Raw genomic sequence first — 22,654 nt, 5'->3', positions numbered from 1 at the left:
CCAGACTGCTCATGCCAGAGCCCCTCAGCTGGTGCTTTAGACAGCCATAAGAGCCTCTGAATGTGCAAGCCGTTACATTAACTGCCACAGTATGACATTCTTCAGACATCAAAGATGCATCACCTTGCATAGCATCCAGTCTCAGCCGTCTGGAAACCCAGAGGGAAGTGAGGGAATGCTCTCAGCTTTGAAAAGAACAAGCTGGCCAGGAGCTGTACTCAGCCAGAGAAAGATGAACCATTTGCCAGCCTGACAAGCCTCACAGAGGCAGCAGCTCCCTGCTCTTTTCCTGCTCCTCCTCCCAGGTCCTGCCCTGCTGATGCTTCCTCCTGGCCTGCAACCAGACTATGCTGCCACCAAAGACCCCTCAGCACAGAGCTGTGCAGGATGCAACTCTCAGAGGGGTCAGACAACTCCACGACAGTTCTTCCCCCAAGGGAAGCCACAGGACCAATGTCCACACCAGTGTGCCTGCTCACTCAATCCTCCGTGAACTCTGCGAGGGTGGAATTATGTTCAGAACTGGCCCCCTAACCTAGACTGCAAGGTGGTAAGAATCTTGTGCCCAGGACCCATGAGGCAACCTTCCCACACAGGGAGCCCCTAGCTGACAAACTTAGAATGATCTAGAGACAGTGCCTGCTTTGGGCCTCACTGTGAAACCCATCTCGGTGCCTAATAATTTTTGATGTACTGATGGCGAGTGCCACGTCTTCTGGGTGGGAGACTTTATTATATTTTACAACATGAACACAGAGGAGGGTGGGTGCTATGGCAAACACCTCAGGTAAAGGAATCACTGGATGAGCAAGCATGCCCATGCCCACCCCACCCTTGCATCTGCCTTCCTGGTGCGTGGGTCTCTCAGAGACTGGTCCCGGTGTCCCGACTTTACAAACTGAAAATGTTGAAGGGAGACATGGGAAGCGGCAGGAACACCATCCACAGAACAGAAGCTGAGGGGACTTTAGAGTAACTGATGAGAATCACATTACAGAAAAGCCGTTCCACTGTGTTATGACATCAGGGTAGAAGAATGAGCCAGGGGCTCAGCGTCCATCTTTCCTAGACACCCATCATACGGGGCCCTCGGTGATCCCCTCCAGAGGCAAGCTGGGTGCACTGTCGTCTGTAGGCATCTCCTCCTTCTTCAGTGAAGTGGGCACTCGGAGGCTGACATACGGTTTGTGACACGCCGTGTTGGCCAGGGGAGGGTAATGTTGTCTATAGCAAATATAGGCAAAAATGAGGCCAATCACTCCTCCAACAAAGGAATCTAGTGGGAGAGAGCAAGTGGGAAAGACGGTTATTCTTCCTTCATATGAGCAGCCCAGATATCCAGAAAGTTCTTTTCCCACTTGCCCTAGATGATGGGTTGCTTTCAGTCTCTCCACCCCAACCTCCACTCCCCACCCCTGGAAGACCAAAGGAAAAAATGCACACTCAAAGTGTAAACTGCGGCAGTATCTCCCAAACTGCCATCATTTCTAGCACTTACATGCTAAAAAACAAGGGCTCAAGACTACTGAAATGGCTCAGCATGGAAAACATTGTTGAAGAGCCTGACGACGTAAATTCCAGTATAACTTTCAAAAAGGTGGATGACAGGGAAGAGAGTCCACAAAGTCATTCTCTGACTTAGATATGCATCGCCCAACCCCCATGCACACACTTTTTTAAAAATCAAGGACTAGACTCTGTGCCCCACGCCTGCCCTTTAACTCACGCCTTAGAACTGCAAGAGCTCAGACTGGCATTCAAGACTTTTCAGAGTAGAAGAGGTCCTAGACATCTCTCTCACATCTGAACACCCGCAGGGGCTGACATTTAGTTTTCCTAGGCAAGTCTTGCTAGAGTCTTTCAAACTTGCTGGTGAGCTACAAGAGCCCAGCAGGTGTTCCGGTCTGTGCCTTACAGGAAGGGGTTTCTCAGGGATGAAATAACCCCTCAGAGGCATCTGGGAATAAATCCTTTAGCAGTCCTTGAGACTTGGCACACTCTTTAGAGCTCTGAACAAAGGAGCTGGATCCCAATAGTGAGCTGCAGGGATCACTGAGAAGAAGGGGTGATGCTGGAGGGAAGATGAAGCGGGATGACTCACCCGTAGGCAAAGACAGACTCCTTTACCAAACAGAGCACCCATCAGCCCTCAGTGTGTGTGATGCATGCCCGAACGGTCTCTACAGACTATTTCTGCCAAAATATCCTAACACAGTGGGAACCTCCAACAGTAAGAGACTTCTTGAAACTCATGCCATCGTCACTGCCAGGCTCAGCTGTCATTGTCCACATGCCAGCTATCTTGCTAGGTTATACTAACTTCCTACAGATAGTTGGAAGCACCTCCGTCCCTCCCACCCCCAGCATTCCCATTGAATTCCATTGCTGTGGCAAATCCCACTGCCAAGAGCAATGTAGGGGAGGAAAAGGTTGATCCAGCTTCCAGTTTCAGTCTATCCTCAAGGGAAGCCATGGGAGGAACTTGAGGCAGAAACCATGGAGGAGCATGGGCGGCGCAATCAAAGACCTACGCTTGATAAGCTTTCTTATACAGTCCAGGCTTACGGGCCTCGGGAATTAAGTCACCTCAGGTGGGCTGGGCCCTTCTACATCAATTGACGATCAAGATAGTCTCTGAATATACATGAATACAGGTCAATCTGATCTGGTGAATCCTTTAATTTTAGATGCCCTTTTCAGGTGACTCTAGGCTGTATCAAGTGGACAGATAAAACTGACCAAGGACACGGAAGGCTGGAACACTGTTACCTGACTCTGTAGTCTGTGCTGGTCCAGGGGCCATGTAAACCTTTACAGGTCTATTCATGGATAACTTCGTGACTTTTTGAGGTCTCAGCCTTCACAACGTAACAGGCCTGTGGGATAAAGGCTATGTCCACTCTGGGTCAAACAAGGAATAACTGTTTCCACACTTCTTAGGACATCAGGCACCCTGTAGCCTCCTCAACTAAAGTCAAGCTACTTGCCTGTTGCTTCCTCTGAGGCCATACTGAGTTGTTATCAAAGCCTTGAGTCTTTCCAGACAATGAACTGCTCAGTGAGTAGCTGCGTGTGCAATACCAGTCATTGCTGGTCTTGTTAGATGTATTAGTCTCTACCTGAGCTATCAGAATAATTTGAAAGATTTCTCATCTTAAGTGTATTCAGTGCATAAATGTACATGTGTGCATGGGCACACACGCACGCCATGGCTACTGTGTGTCTGAAGACAACTTTTAGGAGTTCTGTTCTCGCCTTCCACCCCATGGGATCTGAGGATCAAAGCCACCATGCTTGTCAGCAAATACCTTACCTGCTGAGCAAATGCCATGGCCCTCACAGAATTTTTAGTGGGCACAAAGTTTTGTATGTCATTATCCTCCATAGAACCAACAACTACGACTGTCAAAATTGATAGTAGGCTAATAGGCAAGCACAATCTCCTTGAACAAATAAATTTAGCGATGTTGTACACATAATTTTCTTGATCTACAATAGTAAAATAGAAAAAAACAAGTATAGGTAAGAGTGCTTTCCATGTTAGGGCATGGATGTCAGGGGCATGCAGCCCAATGTCCAGCTGCTGCTCTAATGGCCAGAATCTAGAGTCCCGACACAGCGGCTGCAGATCCTCCTTCATGTGCGAATAGATGGAGCTGTGCTTCCGCTCAGTGGACCTGCCAATGCTCTCACAAACCAAGAAGGCCTGGCGTCAACCAGAGTTGCTCACATGGCTGTCATGTACTCCAGTCATGTTCCCTTCACTCACGGTCTTTCTGCCTGTACCTGCTTATTTCTTGGTTACATACATGTAGTTTCCATCCCGGGCTCAAAAGGATCCTTCTTGCTCCCTCTCCTGCTTCAACACCTACCTTGTTATCCTTCCAAAAACGAAGCCCGGGTATACACGCTGGCGACCCCTCCTCACTCCTGTGTGACTAATTCCAGTGGTAAATGATGGTGAACTTTGCAGCTGTGGATGGCTAACACTAGGTTTAGAACTCTATGGGGACAAGGGTTGAGTGTCCTGTTGGTGCTGACTCCCTCAACACTTGGCCAACATCTTGCTGCTCACAGCAGAATTAAGATTGCTGAGGGAGGTGAATGCACAGGAGGTCAAAGATGAGATTTGATGTCTGCCCTGTGTATCCTTAAGTGAGTCCCTTGTCCTTGTCCTCTGTCATCCTGATGGTTATATCTGAGCATGGGGAAAGCACATGGTCATGAAGAGGTTTTCCTGTTTAAGAGTGATCCAACATAAAGGCCAGGAACACATACGAGTATCTGCTTGGCCCTGAGGAACAGCCATCAAGATGGGAGGTGATGATCTGACAGATACTGGTAGAATTAGGAGACCATGGGCTTCAGGAAGTAGCCCATCCTCATTGATCCTCAGGGCCCAGTAGGTTCACCTGGGACATGGTAACACACCCACCATCTACTCATACCCCAAACAAAGAATGCCCTTGTGGTGAGCTCTCTGTTTAAGACACTACAAGCCCATGCCAGGGTGAATCACTTCACCTCCCTGAGTCTTGGCTTCCGTCTCTCTCAGATGGAGATGAGGTTTCAAAATTCTCCTCATTGACCATGACAACAATTTCTTGCTACTATTATTAAAGTCGATAATACAGGGTATGTCACAAAAGGACCTAAAGGCAGCTGTCCTCATCCTGTTCCTCTCACATCTTACTCCAGGAACTTATGGAAATTTTTTGATTCTCCTTCATCTTTCTTCCCACACAGGAAGCCAAGAGTCGAGAACGGTAACCTCAGGAACATGGCCATGTTTTTGTATCATTTCATTTTACTTTTAAATGCAGTATCCTTTTAACAAAAGATTAATTAATTGTGTGTGTGTGTGTTTCTGTGTGTCTGTGTGTGTGTATAAAACTTAGAGGAAAACTTGAAGGAGTTGTTTCTTTCCTCCCACCATGGGTGTCCTAGAGGAATAAACTTAAGTAGCAACCCTGACTTCAGGTGCCTTTACCCACTGAGCCATCTCACCAGCCCTTTAGAGAATTTTAAATGAATCACCCAAGAACCTGTAAAGCAGTGTATTTACTATGAATTCTTGAATGGGTCTTCAAGGCACAGTTAGCTTCATAGATTGAAACATCAGCTCAAATGAAGAGCTTCTTCATGTAATCTATGGATACCAGTCCATAAAACACATTACAGCCTTTTTCTAGTTCAAGGTTTTTTGAGCTGCACTTTTATATCATTTTATTGTCTTGTCCGAGCCCAGGGTGTTACTTTTATAACCATCTAAAATAAACCACAAAACCTGACCTGCATTTGATCCACTGACTATCAAACGGACCAAAGAGCTAAATCTGCAAATGATACCACCTGGCTTCTCCGTGGCTCAGCATTTCAAGAGGAGGGTCATTGACTGAAGACGCCTAAAATTTCCAAGCATATGCTTCCTGGGCTCATTGATGTAGCAACGGGCAAGGAAATGGTGATGCCAGACCAACCTATTTCCCGTTTGGTAGAACCAATGAAATACTAAGAGGGGTGGGAAGTAACAGGGACAAGACAGAGTCTTATCCAAGGCACTTTCAAGCAGTTATCACGGCTGTGTGTATTACCAAGATGTAAACAAGAAATAACTTGCTTTATGAGGGAGCTTGACATCAAGGGTTCAAGCAGGCTACTGTTGTTTTAATCAATCCACACACATCCCGTTGACAGATATCAGGCAAGGGGCATGTGGGTCCTCATTGAGAGAAAACCCATTCGGGATTGACTTCACCCCAAGAATGGTAGCAATGTTCCTGAAAGACTCAAATTAAGAAATAATGGATCTCTGTGTCCCTGGCATCCAAATGCTGCTGTCTCCTTATTCAGCACTGCCGTCAGTCTTTCAACACATGTGTTTATTGTGTGTGTGTCAGGTGTTAGGCATTGGAGTTAGACTTCACACCTCAGGCTAAAAGAAGCATAGGCAACCCTGCTACCCAGAGTTTACAGCTCCAAGGGACAAGAGAGACACTATGTAATGGCGGCTAACAGTGAGTTGCAGCAGTGATTAAGTACCATGAATGACAAGTGTGGGGACTGAGAGCTGGCCTGGGGTAACTAGAGCACACGGTTGGGCTGAGGGTATGACTGAGACATTAGGAAGGGAAAATAGAGGAGAAAAAGGTGCCTGCAGGTTTCTTGGAAGGAAAGAAATGCATAAAGCTGCCAAGAAAGGAAGAAAAGGGCTTGTCAGACTGAGAAATGGATGGTAGGATCACCTAATATAAAGGATATAGGACATAAGGCTACCAATCAGGTTGGGTGAAGAATATTTCTTACATTCTTATACAGCTCTGATGAGCCCTCAGCATGGATCACAGCTCCACTTTCCTCTGGGGCAAAATCCGTGCAGCTCGCAGCCTCTTCTCTTCCATCCTGTTTGGTACCCTACTTCCAAGTCTGTCTGCCTACTACTAGATGGCATCTAGGATCCTAAACACCTTGCTCGTGCGCACTGCCTCAGAGTTCAGTTTCTATTCTGCAAGTGTTTGGCAAAACAGATACACTAAACATCACCTACAGGATACACCAAACTGTCAACACCACTAGCCACAAAAGGCCATGCGTTCCATGCCTACTAAAACAGTCAAACCCAGGGACAGACAGTCGATCAGTGTTGCCAGGAGCAGGGCATGCTGACTGCTATAGTAGAATTATGGTGGCTGCGCTATTCTGCATATGCAGATAAAACCCACTGCACTGTGCACTTCCAAGGGGAGAGCTTTACCATGCCAAATGAGAGCTCAATGAAGCCTTTCTTTACAGAAACAGAGGGAGGAAACCAGCACTAGATGGTTTTCAATGGGACCAGAAACTCTGACTTAGAATCCAGCAACCAGAGAATAAATCTTTGCCTTTAAGATGGGCATAAACTCATCCTCATCTTCTGAGGTCAAAGGACAGGAAACGACTTCACTAGGTCTTCCACAACCAACATGCCAAGCTATGTTCACCTGCTCCAATAAAACAGCAACATGAACAAGGGCTTCCTATTTGTGTTGGCAGGTCTCCAGGAAGAGCACATTCATTCCTGTCACCATGGCAACATTCAACATCATTGAGTTCACTTGACTTAGGACTTTGTATGTCTTGGGCTTTATGACCCAAGACACTCAGGCAAAATTTAACTCTGAAAAACTCAACAATTACGTGTGATACTTTTGTTTGTTTGTTCTTTTTATCTTTTTAGTGATTCTCTGTCTAGTGAGATTTCTGCTTTTGTGACGTAGTTTCTAGAAAAGAATTTATATAACACCAACATACCTAGTACACTGGAGGCTGGAGGCATGGAGGCCATACTGCCTTACTGAGCCCAAAAGCACAAGGAGGCATGACTGAATGAATATTTAAAATGCAAATTTAATTTTTTTTTTTACTTTTAAAAAGAAAAGGAAAGAACTGACAGAAAATGTGGCTTATTACATTAAAATTTGTTGGATGTGCTCAGAAAAACTCAGAGCATCTGTGTTACCTGCCACATCCCAGAAATACCAGTTTCTGATGCAAAGCCTCTTAGATAAGCCAAGGGAGTGATGGAAGCCAGCCAAGCAGGCCAACATGAAGTCCCACAAGGATACTTGGAGTCTAGCATTCTAGCATCCTCTGTAGAGGGAACTGTTTCTTGCACAGACAATGTCAGCTACTCAGCTACTGCTTGGAATATTGTTCTACAAGGTAAAGCAAGCTAAGTTCATGATGCTCCAGCTACATAGACAAACATAAAACCCTCTCCTTGTGGTGGGAAGGGCAGTGAAGGGGGAGAACTGTGGAGTGGTCTCATTCTTTTGAAGCCCACAATTACTGGACCCAACAGCAACTGCCCGGTGTCATCTGGGCTCCTACGTATGTCCTGCTTGTCTTTCTTTCTCTGTTGGAATGTTACAGAGAGTCAGTCAATGCTTCACACACTGCTGAGCATTTTCTTCAGGCTCTAGGTAGCTTTCCCCATTGCTGTAATGCAGATGGCTGAGGATGTTACCAGTGCAAAGAATGTGACCAGTAAGAGAGGAACACGTTTTAAGCCATGTGCATGTTTGTAATGTCAGTACTCAGGAGGTTGAGGCAGAAGGATCGTGAGTTTGAGGCTATCCTGGGCTATAAGACAAGTGAGTTCTAGGGTAACCTGAGCTCATCATGAGGCTGACTCAAAAAGGCAAAACGCAAAACAAAGGAATCAAAGAGTCAAAAATCATCCACTTATTTAGCATGTATTTATTGAGCTGACCTATGTCCTTTTAAAATTTCTGTCAAATTCCCAATCCCTTATAACACAGTGAGACATTACTAGAAAACTTGTTCTTAAGGTTTTGAATTCACTGTGGAACTAAAGATGACCTTGAACTTCTGATCTTCTTCCCATTGCTTCTTGAATGTTGGGATGATAGGGGTGTGCCACCACCACGGGGCCCTGAAGACAGAACCCTGACCCCATGTCTGGTAGATAATCACTCTATAAGTAGCTATATCTACAGCAGAAGAAAAACCATTTGGGTTCTTTCTAGAAGATGAGACCATTGGGCCGGACCCTAGCCCCATATGACTGGTATCCTTATAAAGATGGCGGTTAGGGCAGATAAAGACAGCGGAAGTGACGTGAAGAGATGCAGGGAGCATGCCATGGGGGACAGCAGCAGAGCCTGAAACTCTGTTTCCACAAGCCAAGGCACATCTTAGGTTGAGAAAATGGAGTGTCAAGAAAGAGTCCTTCTTCAGGTTTCCAGGAGCATTGTCCTGGAGGTCTCTTGTCCAGCCTTCAGAATAGGAGCACATTATACAGTAAGACAACATACTGCTAACTTTCTAAACCCCTGCTGTTTAGACGTTTGTTCTCGAAAGTCTAGGGAGCTCCATCAGAAGATAGCATGAGACATGCAAACATCCCGCCTATGCTGGGGGAGCCAGTCAGTGACACAATTCTGCTCAGCTACGTATAATTTGTAGTTGCCTTCACATAACTGTCACAGAAATGGTTTATCTACATAAGGCCTATATAGTATCTACAAAAGCCTTCCTCCCCTGCCTTGTTCTAGCGAATAGAAAGAGACAATTGTCACCATGCACTAAATTAGTTGTTAGAAGGTAGCAAATGAGTCAGGGTAGCTGGGCGGTGGTGGCGCACGCCTTTAATCCCAGCACTCGGGAGGCAGAGGCAGGCGGATCTCTGTGAGTTCGAGGCCAACCTGGTCTAGAAGAGCTAGTTCCAGGACAAAAAAGCTACAGAGAAACCCTGTCTCGAAAATAATAATAATAAAAAAAGAGTCAGGGTAGAGGGGCAGGATATGAAGCTGTGATATAAGTGAAATGATACTGTCAAGTGCATCCCAATGTGATGTGTGGACCATGGCTAGGAGGGCAAAAGATTACTGTATGCCCACATCAAGGGGAAAGGATTGCAGGCACATGAAGAAGCCACTGCAAGGGCCAGGTGGTGAGATAAGCCTGGAGTGTTTGTGAAATAGCAAGAAGCCACAGGCCTGAAGGATGGGATTCTGTAGGTTACTGCAGGGTATAGGCTCTGATGTTGAAGGAACAGAGAGCATCTAGACAAAGCCATGGTCCTAAAGGCTCACTGGCCGCAGCGAAGGGACATGGATGAAGACTAGCCAGGAGCAATGGACCAGCATGGGTAGAGGGATCAAACTTTAGCAATAGCTTGAACACTGAAGTTCCCAGGAAACCACAGGAAGCTGAGAAGAGAAGAATTCCTTGAGTAAAGGGAAGCAAGGTGTCCATGGAACTCGGGAGTAAGCAACATCTTTCCTCGGGGAAACTGGGCAATGGGCCAGCCAAGTACGGAAAGATGCAAAAGGCCCAGCGGAGGAAGACTCCCATGGGCCACATTCTGCCTGTCTGGTGGGCTCTATATGGATGGAGGGGTGCCATGGTGCTTCAGACTGCTACTAACTCTCCTGAGCACCATGGGCATCTGGACCCTGAGGTTCCTAAACAGCATGGAACCTTGGGAATTCAGCCATGCCACACAGGTAGCTAATGGAGAGAAGATGCATTCACTTGGAACAGAGCACAGTAGGGGGAGAGCCACAGGGCCTTATTCCGTTCAGCCCAGAGCTGGAAGGTTTCTGGTGGGAACAACCATATGGTCCTAAGAATCCCCTTTCAAGTCCCTTCATTTAGCAAATCAAAGGATTGCTTCTTCTCTCCCTCCCCACCTCTCTCTGTGTGTACCCATGCACGTGCCTGTGTGTGTGTGTGTGTGTGTACACGTGTGTAGGTATGTGTCTATGCCCATCATGTGCCTGCGTTTGCCTGTGCCTGAGCTTTGCATGAGTGCTAATACACCCCAGGATGAAGCAAAGTACATGTTCATACCCGTCCTAGCTATGGTTCTTCCTTGGCCAGGAACCACAGAATACACAAGAGAGAGAAGAGGCAGAAGCTTAGGGCATGCTGTGTCCTTCTCTGCATGGGTCTTCCCCAGCATGGGGATTCTACAAACTTTGGAGTTCAAATGCTTTGTGTCCATGGTTAAGCACAAAGGTGAGCCTTGCTGCCAGGCATGGGGCTCTGCACTGGCACCACCTGCAAGTCTCTCTGGCTTCCCAATGACCTGGATGCCAACCTAGCACAAAGTCAAATGGAGCACCCGCCACAGAGAGTTTTAGTATCAATCCAACCAGCTCTCTTTCTGGGGAAGTTTCACTAAATATTTTACATGTAGTCCCATCTATGCCTAGGCCCCCAAGACACCTCATTCAGTAAAAAAGCAGACTTGTATCTTTAGAGTGGACTAAGGAGGTTGAAATAACAGAAAACAACCATCATAACTAACAGAGCAAGCCATGTGAGATTATGGGATATTGATTAGCTATGAATATGTAATGAAGTAGTCAGTTGTATTTCTGTATCTGATATTGCTTAAATCACACTGAAATGGAGTCATAAAATCTCGTAATAGTGATGCTGTTAACTCACATTAATAATGATAAGGGTTTGGGCTTTGCTGATGTCTATGGGATTCTGCATGGATTTTCACCTTGATTGACGGTTCCCACCTACGGTCACTGGGCAGCTCAGTTCGCCACAGAGAAACAAGCAATCTGTCTCAATCAAGCCTCCCGCCTCCAACATCCACCCACACTGCAATCAAAGGCCTCGCTGCTATGTGTTTGCCAAGCCCAAAACCTCAGAGGCTACCTCCATTTCTCCCCACACAAGTGAGCACTGAATAAATACAATCTCTCATTCTTTCCTCATGATTACATTACTGAGCCACAGAGAGAAAGGCAGCAAGCCAGGCCAGGGTCAGAGAGGATTGAAGAGGTGCATACCTCACATCTTATGCCATCAGTATAAGATCATGCAAAGATGAAGAGGGGGGACATCAATTTTCTTCAATTCTGAGACTCTTTAAATTTTGGGGCAGGGACTCATATATCTCAGGATGAGCATGAACTCTTTGTGTAGTCCAGGATGACTTTGAATCTCAAGTCATCCTGCCTCCTCCTCGCTAGTGCTGGAATCAGAAGTGTACAATCTATGTAGTGCTGGGAATGGAGCCCAGTACTTCATGTAGTAGGCAAGTGTTCTAGCAATGAGTGACATCTCTAGCCCCTTGACGTTCTTCACTGCTTCCCCAATCCAAAATGGTCAGGTCAGGGTGGCAACTCTGTATCAGTGGCTTTTGATCCGATCATATTGGGGAAATACACCTGACACCAAGGCAGTTGTTTAGGAAACCCTACACATCCTCAGTAACGGTGAGCAAGGCAACAGAGAAACTGGTTGGCACAATTGGGTTCATTATTACATTCAGTCTATAACATGACTCTGTGAAATATTCAGATATTCTCATTCTATGGTCAAAGAAGAAATTGGAGTTCCTTGAGAAATAGGAGACACAATTCACACAAGGCTGTTTGGTCCATACTGTTCTTGCAGGGGGATGTCCTAAGCCCATTGGCAACAAACATGGTAGGAAAACATGGCTAGAGCCAGCGTCGCGTGAAGACGTGCCTCTGTTGCTGTTGGTGCAGGACTCTCTTCCTCCCTCCTTCTTGTAATATGGTTTTCAAGACACCAAGCACTTCACTCAACTCAGTGAGAAGCAGGGTGAGCTGCAGCTACAGCTCTGTGGTCCTTTCCTTACCTCCTCCATCCAGGGGCGTGGGGTGATGATGCATCCCCTCTGTAAACTGCCCCAGCATCTCTTCCCCATACCCTGCACCTTCTACATGACTCCCAAGACATGAGCTCCAGGAGGGCTTGGGAGTAGACCAGAAGCTGGGAGGGAGCAGGAGAAACTGTCTCCTTACTGTAGGCGACTTTCAGAAGCGACCAGAAAGGTCATGCCCCTTTGCCAGACTCCTGGACACCACATCACACTGCATCCTACTCCCAGAGGCCCATTCAGGACTGATGGGATAGGGGGAGACTGGTCAAGGTGGTCTGAGGATGCCATTTGGGGAAGCCACACCATAGACGCTGCTGTCCCTGGAAGCCACAACAACTATGGCTGTCGGGCTGTCACCTCTGTGTCTGTTTCCTGTCTATTATGGCAGGTGGGGATTCTCTTTCAGGACACTGTGAGTTGCAGTTTACTGACAGAGACAGGGTTGGGTCAGTCACATTCCCAAAACAAACCCCTCACTTGCTTACAATTTAAGTTTTAATGAATATCCTAGGGCTGACACATAGAAGCAAGCTTCACCCCTGCCTTGAGACAGAGGCAAGCCTCACCCCTGCTTTGTGATTGAAGTCTTGCCTTGATACAGAGTAAGGCTCAGGTCAGTCTTGCAATAGAGGCAAGCCTTGCCCTGGCCTTGTGATAGAGACAAGCCTCACTACAACTGTATCAAATGCTAAGTGTCTCACCCCAGCCTGGAGACAGAGGGAAATCTCACCCCAGCCTTGCAATAGAGGTAAGCCTTATGCCAGCCTTGTGGCGGCTACTAAAATTATTGGTGAAGTTGGAACTTTGGACTGGACATACCCTTTGGCACTGCCTCTGTGGTGAGAAATACGCCCTTGGGGACTGGATTTACAATGGAGAAGGAGCCAAAAACAACTTGGCAGTGAGTCTGGAGACCAATCAAGCAGAGAAATCACATTTGGGCTGGAGGCCAGGGTGACCACACTGAAGACCTGATATCCTGGCAGGACTTGAGCTAAGTCTTCTTGAGAACAAACAAGAAGAAAAAGCTCAGCAGGGCCAAGATGAATGCCAGGACACACTTAAAGCGGCCTGCGTCTTTTATGACCACATCTAGTCCAGCTTCTGACAGTAGGGACTCAGCTCTTCCCAGCTCAGTGACTGTCCAACACCTATCCCTGGAGGAAGAGGGGGGCCACTCTGAGGACTTATCGGGGACTCACCTTGCCAGTGATGCTTGTAGTCACACATGCGCGATAGGGCAATCATCATGGCACAGTACAAGGGCAAGATGGCAGCACAAAGCCGCCAGCTCTTCCCCCGCCCACTCTCCGTGAAGCAGTGCAGCTTGCCAGCCAGGTAGAATGTTGTGAAACCGAGGCCCGAGAAGGCAACTGCCGGAGAGAAAAAGCAGATGTCACCCTAGCAAGAACTTGGCAGCCTTCCTGTCTGCCATCTTCATGCCCCAGGGTCAAGGTCAAGGCCAAGAGGAACCAGGCACCATGTAGCCAAATCTGTTCTGCCACAATCACTCTAGAATAAACTTTCAACCATGAGAATGACCCTTCAGGCCTGCATGTGGCCAGAGTTAACTTTGTGTCATCATTCTCTCTCCTCTCTCTCTCTCTCTCTCTCTCTCTCTCTCTCTCTCTCTCTCTCTCTCTCTCTCTCTTCTTTCTCTCTGGCTCATCCATTCAACAAAGGTTTAATGACTCAGGTCATTCAATGGGTCTTTGTTGTCAACGAGACACATCTGGAAAACGAAACCTCAGTTAAGAAACTGCCTTCAGCAGATGTCCGTAGGTCAGCTTCTTGATTGCTAACTGAGGTGGGAGGGTTCAGCCCACTGTGGGCAGAATCATCCCTAGGCATGGGAGCCTGGGCTATTTAAGCAAGGTAGCTGAACATGGGCAAGCAGAAAATCAGGGTCTTGCTTTAAGTTCCTGCCTTGGCTTTCCTCAGTAATGGCCTGTAAGCTGTAAGGTGAGATAAACCTTTTATTCCCCAAGTGGCTTTTAGTTTTCAGTGATTTATCACAGCACAGAAAAGCTGGCTAGAACAGCTGCCTGATATATGCTAGGCAGACACATGCTAAATGAGGGAAGGAAAAGATGCCCAGGACACATCTCTGCTCTCATAGGGTATGTGCTTTGAAAGAACATGATCCCCAAAGGGAGAGGCACTATTAGGAGGTGTGGCTTTGCTGGAGTCGGTGTGGCTTTGTTGGAGGAAGTGTGTCACTGTGGGCATGGGATCTAAAGGCTCTTTTGCTCAAGCTTCCCTCAGTGTGACAGTGAGAGAGGCCATTTTCTGCTGCCTTCTGATCAAGAAGTAGCCAGCACCATGTCTGCCCACATACTGCCATGCTCCCCGCCACCCCAATTAAATGTTTTCCTTGTAAGAGTTGCTGTGGTCATGGTGTCTCTGAACCAAGCAATAGAAATCCAAACCAAGACACAGGGCTTTGGGGCTGTTGGAAGGGCATGGGCATTCTGAGAGATTATTTAAAAATGTATTACATTCAATAAGAAAGAGTGTACCCAAAATATTCAATAAAAACTGCTTATATTAGAAGGGTTGGGACAAGGGGAACCTGAAATGATCCCTGGCTTTTGACAGAGACAGAACATGCCTTGGCAGCATTTGCTAGGGTGACATCAGCAAATGCCCCGAGGAGTCAGCTTGATGGAGAGGACAGTCGTGCCAAGCACCTTGAATTCTTCTTAAAATATAAATTATTGTATTTTAGACATGCAAAGACTTAAAACCATAGAGTTTGGATCTAGTACAGACAACCCCCCAAGCTTTCATTCATTCGTTTATGCCAATCTGGATCTGGAAGACACTTTATTCAGTGAAATAAGTGTGCCCAACAAAGACAGTTCTCGCTTTGCTTCCACTGCTATGACCAATACCCTGAAAAAGGAAACCTAAGGAAGAAAGGTTTTATTTACTTACAATTGCAGGCTACAAGTCCATTACTGTGGGGAAGTCAAGACAGGAAAGCAATGTATCGCCCAAAGTGGAGAGAATTAAATGCATGGAACCTTCCTTGTTTGCTCTCAGCTAGCTTTCTCCTCTCTTATAGTGTTAGGATGCCCCCTGCCTAGAGAATGGTGCTGCCCACAATGAGTTGGCTCTTCCTCCATAAGCTACCAATTAAGATAACCTCCCACATACCAACCCGTTCTGTATAGTTCCTCATTAAGAATCTCTTTTCTAGTGATTTCAGATGGCATCAAATCAGCAGTGAAAAATAGTAAACACCAGGAAAAACACCATGCACTTTTACTCATGCGGGAGCTAAAATTTTGACTTCATAGCAGAGAGTAAGACAGTGGTCTGGGATGAGCAGTTGGAACAGAGAGCGTTTGGGTAGAAGGCACCAAGTTTAGTAGGAAGACTTCGTGCCAATGCTCTATAGCACAGCAGGGTGACTACAGCCTGACATCTGTTGTGCATTTGAAGATTAAGCAGAAGTATCCAAAGGCCCTACACAAAATGGTCAGTGTTTGAGGAGGTGAAAATGCTAATTACCCTGACTGGATCATCCGGCATGGTTTACAAGTATTAAACTCGCATACTCCACCCTATAAACAGGTACAAGTATTGTGAATATTAAAATTTTTAAAAAAGACTTCATGTTGTAAAAAAATGTTGCAGTTATAACTCAGTGAGATTTAAGGTTGGTCTCTGAGGACTTAGAGCAATGGTGTTCAACCCTGGTTACATAGTCTCCATCAGTAGACAGGAAACTTAAAAACTGCTGGTATCTAGGTCACATTGTCTGTAGTGGTCTGCCATGGTCCTGGACTGGGTGCATCTGTTCCTGGATGCAGTGCTGTAATGATGCGTCTGTACTATCCTCTGGCTATAATGGTTTCCATGACCGAGCTCAGGGGCTTTCCTTGAGACCAGGTACTGCAGCTACTCATCTCTGGATGGCAGACTTAACCAAATCTTCATCTCGGCTGGAAGATAAAGACAAGAGTTCCCACAAACACAGTGACTCCAGGAACACAGGCCTGAGAAATGCATCCTCAGTACACCAAGTCCAAGGGATGGGGCAAAGCCTTAGCTACCGTGTGGGCATCGTGAAGGAGTTTATTACAGATATAGGCCCTCGAGGCTGGCTGCAGATCCCTGAGTGAGGACTGGCTTTCCACAGTACTACCAAAAGGATCATATGCACACCGCAGTGTGAGAAGCCCTGGGCTAAAATGTATTCATTATCCTTTCAGGGCATCTTTAGAATGGTCTCAAGGTGGTAGCATAAACTCCGAGGGGAAACTAAAAGACGTTCTGTTCGAAGCTGTTTACAAAAGTGGAAAATTGGAAGCCCAGATGCGTGACACCTTCTCCAGCCAGGGAGGCAACACAAAAACCCAGATTCTGTGGCAGCGTTGAGTGACAAGAGGACTCAGCAGCAGGTGCCAGGTCAGCATAGCTACAGTGTATGACATTAAATGACCTTCAGTTTTTCCAAATCATCTCTGAAAATTATGTACCTACTTAAATGGGATCTTGGGTATGAGCATGAACTTGTGCCAAAGTAGGTCTTCCTCAGCCACAAAGAGAGGCTCCATTATAAGCAGTTTTATTTGTTTGTTTTGTTTTCTTGAGATAGGAATTTTCTGTGTAGCCCAGGCTGTCCTGGAACTAGCTCTGTAGACAAGGCTGGCCTCGAACTGACAGAGATCCACCTGCCTCTGTCTTCCAAGTGCTGGGATTAAAGGTGTGCACCACCACTGCCCAGCTCCCCCCACCTGTTAAACAGATGTTAAACCTGGTTTATCTTGGATACACAGATGAAGCAAACATCAAGAAACCCAAATGGAAGCTGTGTGTGAGCACTGAAACTTTTCTCGTTATTACCAGCGTTCCAACAGTAGAAAGCTTAACCTAAGAGGTGAGATAGGGCACAGCCCAGCATGGCACGCTAGGACGATAGAAAGGTATTAAGTGATTTCCATAGTGTTCTAACGTGGAGTCATTTGGATACCGTCCTAGCTGGTTCAAAAGCTTCTTAATCCCCACCCACATGCACTGGACTCCATCCTTCCCATCCATTTACATCCCCACATGAGGTACAGGAGTGGGAGGGCTGGACGGCTTATTCCTATTGTTTCTGACCGCATCCTGAGCTCTTACAGGAGGAATAAAATGGACTTTATTCAAGCGAGATAGCTTAGCAAATCTCCCCTACCTAATTACCCAAAGTGTGAGGAGCCCAGAGGCTCTGTTGGGCTATGGATGGAAATCTCCAGAATCAGAAGGGAGACAGCCTAGAGAAATGCCAAACTGTCATCTCTCAGGGAAATGGAGTACTTCAAAAGCCAATAAACCCTGAGTGGATGAGGAGGAGGAGGAAGAACTGGTATACGACCCATATAAGAATGTCTTAAAGATTTCAACACTGATAAGCAAACAGCTCAAGCTACCAGTTCTGTCTGCACTCTGGCACCTTCAGGAAATGGAGAAGGAAGGAGTTGCCTGGCTTAGAACCTCCACCCTCCTCCTGACTTCCACCACCTAGGACCTCTCACCTGGCAGTGCAGACACCAGCTCTGGCATCAAGGGCTTTGCATCATTCTCTGGAGTGCAGGTGAAGCCTTCTCTCCTGCCCAGTGGGAGGCAGCACCAGGGCATAGCCTCTCCCAAGCACTGAGGCCTCTCCCTCTCTGCAGAGAGGGGAGTTCTTTTCAGTTGTAAGTGGGGAGGGCAACGGCTGCAGCAGCCGGTTTCCTTTTGACACGTGCTACTGGGCCTCTGGACAGTATTGTGAAACTGTTGTATGCTGTTACTTTTCTAGATGACAATATAAAGTTCCAATTTCATGCTAAACCTTAAGCTTGTCACTTTGTTGCTGACATTTATACAGTTATTGAGCTGATGTAATGTTTTCTGACAAAGGACTTTGGAGGGAATTCCTTCTGGCCTGGCAGACACAACTGTGCATCAGGCTGTTCTGGTCCTTTGCACCTTTGCCTTTTCATTAAAAACTGAGTCTGAATTACACCCATTAAGCTGTGGTTGAATAAACATTATTCCTTATGAGACAAGGGGTTTGGGACCAGGATGTAATGTTCCATAAGCCAATCGGCTCTCAGATCATGAATCCTAGATTCGAATTCGATGAGGAGAGCAAGTAAACAAGAAAGCCATCAGAGACAAAATTTCCAACTCTAGCCATATGCTCCCCCCTATTTTCTTCTCAAGGAGTCACACCTAGCTTAGCTGCTGGGGTACTTCATGCCACCTTGGAACTGGTGACGATGTCCATTTGAAGTGAGAGTCTGCTCTGCGTCTTCCTTTAAACACACTCCCACTTTCTAACCTGATTGAGTAACAAAACTGGGACTAGAATTCAGCAAGACTGGCAGAATGCTTGTTTGAGGCCCCGGGCTGACGTCTAGTACCACATAAGTCAGGCATGGTAGTGCAGACCTATAAACTCAGAGCTTAGGAGACAGAAAGGTCATAAGTTCAGGGTCATCTTCAGGTGCGTGGATAGAATTTAAAGCCATCCTGGAGACCTAGAGACACTTTCTCGAAGGAGGAAAGGGAGCAAGGCAGGGAGAACCCATCCCAAACTGAGAAAATGGACTTTCAAATGCACAGCCAGGGCGCTGTCCACTTTGGAAGATGGGTTTCTGAGATAAATGTGTGTTTCTGAGTGTGTGTGTGTGTGTGTATGTGTGTGTGTGTGTGTGTGTGTGTGTGTGTGCACATTGCCAAGATTAGAAATATGAGCAGATCCCCTCCAAAAACAAAACAAAACAATCCGAAACCAGTGAAGTGAAGGGATTCCAAGGACCTGTTTTTCCTGGATAACAAACTCACAGGTGTTCCAGAATTTGGAAACACAGTCTTTTACCACAGATGGGAGGGACGTGGGCATGGTGCTATGCGAGAAAAGCATTGTGCTTTTTGCTTTCGGAGTCTGCAGGCTCTCGGCTGGAAGCAGCTGACCGTAAATACTGACAGGAGGATCTGCCAGGAAGATGCTCTTAGCTAGGGAGAAGGCAAACATGAGATTCCCTTACCTTGTTACATGAATATGGGTGCTCACTCATTGTTTTCAATAACTCCAGCAAGAGAAATGGGGCAGGAGGGGTGCCAGGTCCACCCAGTGACCGGGCTGGCTGCCTCCCAAGTGATACTGGGTAGTGATCACTCTTTGCTCTCCCTGCAACCCAGATGGATGAGCAGAGGCTTGCGGTTCTTCTCTGGGGAAGGAAAGTCCATTTGCTGAACCTGCTTAGGTACTCAGGTGGCTTTCCTTTTCTCCTCAGCTGACTATTAAACCAATTCTCACTTCAAAGACTTCAGACGTGAGGAAACTGGCGCTGAAGAAGATGCTTCAAAAACCGATTCATTCTTCTTATAAATGGGAAGGACAATCCCTAACTTCAGGCGGAAGCTTGAAGACCCCAGATAGCCAAAGCCACCCCAAGGAAAAGAACGATACTGGAAGTATCACAATATCTGATTTCAAAGCTATGTTAGAGAGCAATAACAGCAAAACCAGCATGGTACTGGAAGGAAAATGGATACAGTGGTCAATGGAATAGAACAGCGGATCCAGAAGTAAACGTGCACAGCTACCTACAGCCACCAGATCTTTGACAAAGGTGTCAAAAACTTAGCCTGAAGAAGAAACAATCCCAGTAAGAAATGGCGAGGGAAAACTGGTGTCTCTCAGAAGAAGAAAACTAGATCTCCATCTCTCATCCCGTCCAAACATCAGTTAAAAATGCTTCAAGGATTTCAATGTAAGATCTGAAACTATTAGGGGAAAACCCTTCACAGTATTGGTACATGTAAGGATGAAAAAGCACCAGGAACTTAGAAAACAGCAGCAAGCAGCGGCAAATGGAATCACATGAAATCAAGAAGCTGCTGCACATCTAAGAAAACAGCTGGGTCCTGCCAAGCCTACAGAACGGAGGCAACTCCTTGTTAGCTACACATCTGAAGAGGATCCATGACATAGTGATCTCAAAGTCTAACCCCCAAGCCATAGACAGCCCAATCAATAAATGAGATAATGAAATGGACAGATAGTCCCCCAAAGTACACATTGCTAAGAAGTATATAAAAAAATGTTCAAAATCCTGAACTATCAGTGACATGCTAATTAAAACTCCCTTGAGATGCCATCTCACTCCAGTAAGAATGGCGATCGGCAAGAAAACAAGCAATACGAACACTGGTGAGCTTGTGGGGTAAACAGAGCCCTTTATATTGCTAGAGGAAAACGAAATGAATCCAACCACTGTGGAGATCAGTGTGGAGGTTCCCTACAGGCTAATTACAGGTCTATCATACGCCCCAGCCTTATTGCTCTTGGTAAGTGTCTAAGGACCCTTAATGTCAGCCTGCCATAAAAACCCCTTCACAGTTATCTTTGATGCAGCTTGGCTCACAATGGCCAAGTTATGGAATCTAACAGATTCCTTTCATAAACAGATTTCGTCCATAAGCAAATGAATGGATAAAAAAAATGTGGTCTCAATACACAACAGGGCTTTATTCAATCCTAAAGAAGAGTGAAAATATGTCATTTTCTGGAAAATGGATGTAACCAGAGATCACCATAGTGAGCAAAACGAGCTAGACTCATCAGATAAACACCACATTTTATCTCCTTCGTGGATGGTAGATCTTCTCCGGCCACATCAAATTATTGAGATATGGCAACAGAGCAGATGAGACACCGGGAGAAGGGAGGAGGGGTAGGGAAGGAGAAGGCAAGGAGAATGTGGAGGTGAGTGTGGTCCATATTCATGACACCCTTGAAAAGACAGATATGCCTTTATGAAACCACGGAGAAGGAAAATATGAAACAAATATACAGATGCTGACCAATGGAAATCTGATGTCAGTGAAGATGGGGAAATGAAGAAGATTAAGAAGCAATTAAATCATCATATGTCCCCATACCCAAGATGCCACTGATTTTAGGATTTATTATTGTTTTTGTACCACATAAAGAAAACAAAATACTAACACTGGCTCTCCTATCACACTGCCTGTAAGATGTGTTCAAACATTAGCTAATTAAAACTGCCCTGTAGCTTAATGAACAAATAAGACAAGACTGGAGGAACCATCCTGCCTGTCCTGTTGCAGTTTTAACTTTTGCTAGTAATAAAAAATTTCCCAGGCAAGCATCATTCCTGGCATTGCAGACAGACCGGTGCTTTAACGGAGCAATCTGCATACATCTTCCATCTGATTCAAAGAGCTGGGGTCTCCTTTCCTAAGAGGAAGAAGGGCATCACTGACATCTCGATGACCTGATGGAGGATGTTCTGCAGAGGCTTCAAAAGCAGCTGGTCAGGACCATCGAAAGCCAAGGGTATGGGTGGCAAGCATGCCACGACTGTCTCATAAGGAGCAGTGTGGGAGCGAGAGTCAAGGACCTGGTTTCCTCCCGTTGGCACCTTCTTAGAAGATTGCAAGTTGCTGTTCCTCTCTGGGTTTCAGTAACGACAGGCTAAATACTAAACAAGCAAATAAAGTCATTAAAAACAAAAAACTTTAAAGCATGCTGTCCTGACATTTCTGAGAAATGTCTCTAGATTTTAAACCCAAACAACTAACTGAGAAGTCAATACAGTGCAGACTGAAGAGAACTCAACCGCAAGCAAGCAGGGCTGGGTCTCAGGATGTCACTCTAAGACCTCACCGTGGTCCTGCTACCAAGGTCGACAGTGTTTGAAAAGACCTCTGAGCCTAAACTTCCACTGCCCCCAATCTCCCTACTGGAGGAAGAATCACCTGATGGAACTCAGGTCATTTTCCTGAAGGTGAGAACAGCATCACGTGAAGACGAGCAGGTGATGCTGGGGCCTGCGTAACTTCATTTATTCTGGGAGCACAATGAGTAAAGGAGAAACGAGGGCTTTTTAGGAGCATCGAGTCTGCAGGACCCAGTGCTGCCATAGAGTCCTGCATGAGTTTGCATCATGGGACCTTCATGTCCACATTTCCACCTTAGGGTTAGTGATGCCTGATTCTCAATACCGTGAGGACGAGAGAACAGAAACTTCCGGACCCTCAGCCCAGGTCTCGGCAGCCGCCCCTGCTCACTCTCTCACTTCTGCCTCCATTCTGTGAAGAAGCTCTTTTATAATAGCTTCCTCTGCAGCCTCCAGCTCTTTGCTTATGTAACTACAAATCCACTTAGAGAGAATTCCAGGGTCAGCGTCCAGGGCTCGTCACAGCCCCCGACGCTCTCAGGAGCAGAATTAAAAATCTTGAAGACAGGAAGAGAACAGGCAGTGGAGGGGTTTGTCTTCCTCTCTACAGGAAGCTTGGCGCTCTCAAATGAGAGGGCCCAGACGTGCTTGTGCCGAGTGATTCATTCCAGAAGGTATCTCCTAGACTCCTTGGAAATGAGTTCTATGTACGGCCTCTCTCTCCCTGTCTCCCTCTCTCCTTTCCCTTTCTCCTTCTCTTTGTCTCTTTCCCTCCCCATCCTCATATGATGCTTCTAAAAACAACTTCAAA

General features: G+C 46.4%; 1 protein-coding gene across 2 annotated transcripts in view; it reads right to left on the bottom strand.

Moving 5' to 3' along the window:
• Positions 1-715: 715 nt before the first annotated feature.
• The window catches only part of Plpp4 (phospholipid phosphatase 4), a 121,479-nt gene continuing 99,540 nt past the window's right edge, over positions 716-22,654 (bottom strand). Inside the window, exons 6-7 of one of the 2 annotated variants that reach the window (XM_075974862.1) lie at positions 13,360-13,530; positions 716-1,276 (exon numbers count right to left, since the gene is read on the bottom strand). In XM_075974862.1, coding sequence (XP_075830977.1) covers positions 1,077-1,276; positions 13,360-13,530 — 371 coding nt within the window. In that variant the 3' untranslated portion in view covers positions 716-1,076. The remainder of the gene's footprint in view (positions 1,277-13,359; positions 13,531-22,654) is intronic. The other variant, XM_075974861.1, reaches the window with a different exon arrangement.

This window comes from Microtus pennsylvanicus, chromosome 5 (genome assembly GCF_037038515.1).
Source record: "Microtus pennsylvanicus isolate mMicPen1 chromosome 5, mMicPen1.hap1, whole genome shotgun sequence".
Taxonomy (NCBI): domain Eukaryota; kingdom Metazoa; phylum Chordata; class Mammalia; order Rodentia; family Cricetidae; genus Microtus; species Microtus pennsylvanicus.
Note: the sequence above shows the minus strand (reverse complement) of the source record. Positions and strands in the feature narration are given on the sequence as shown.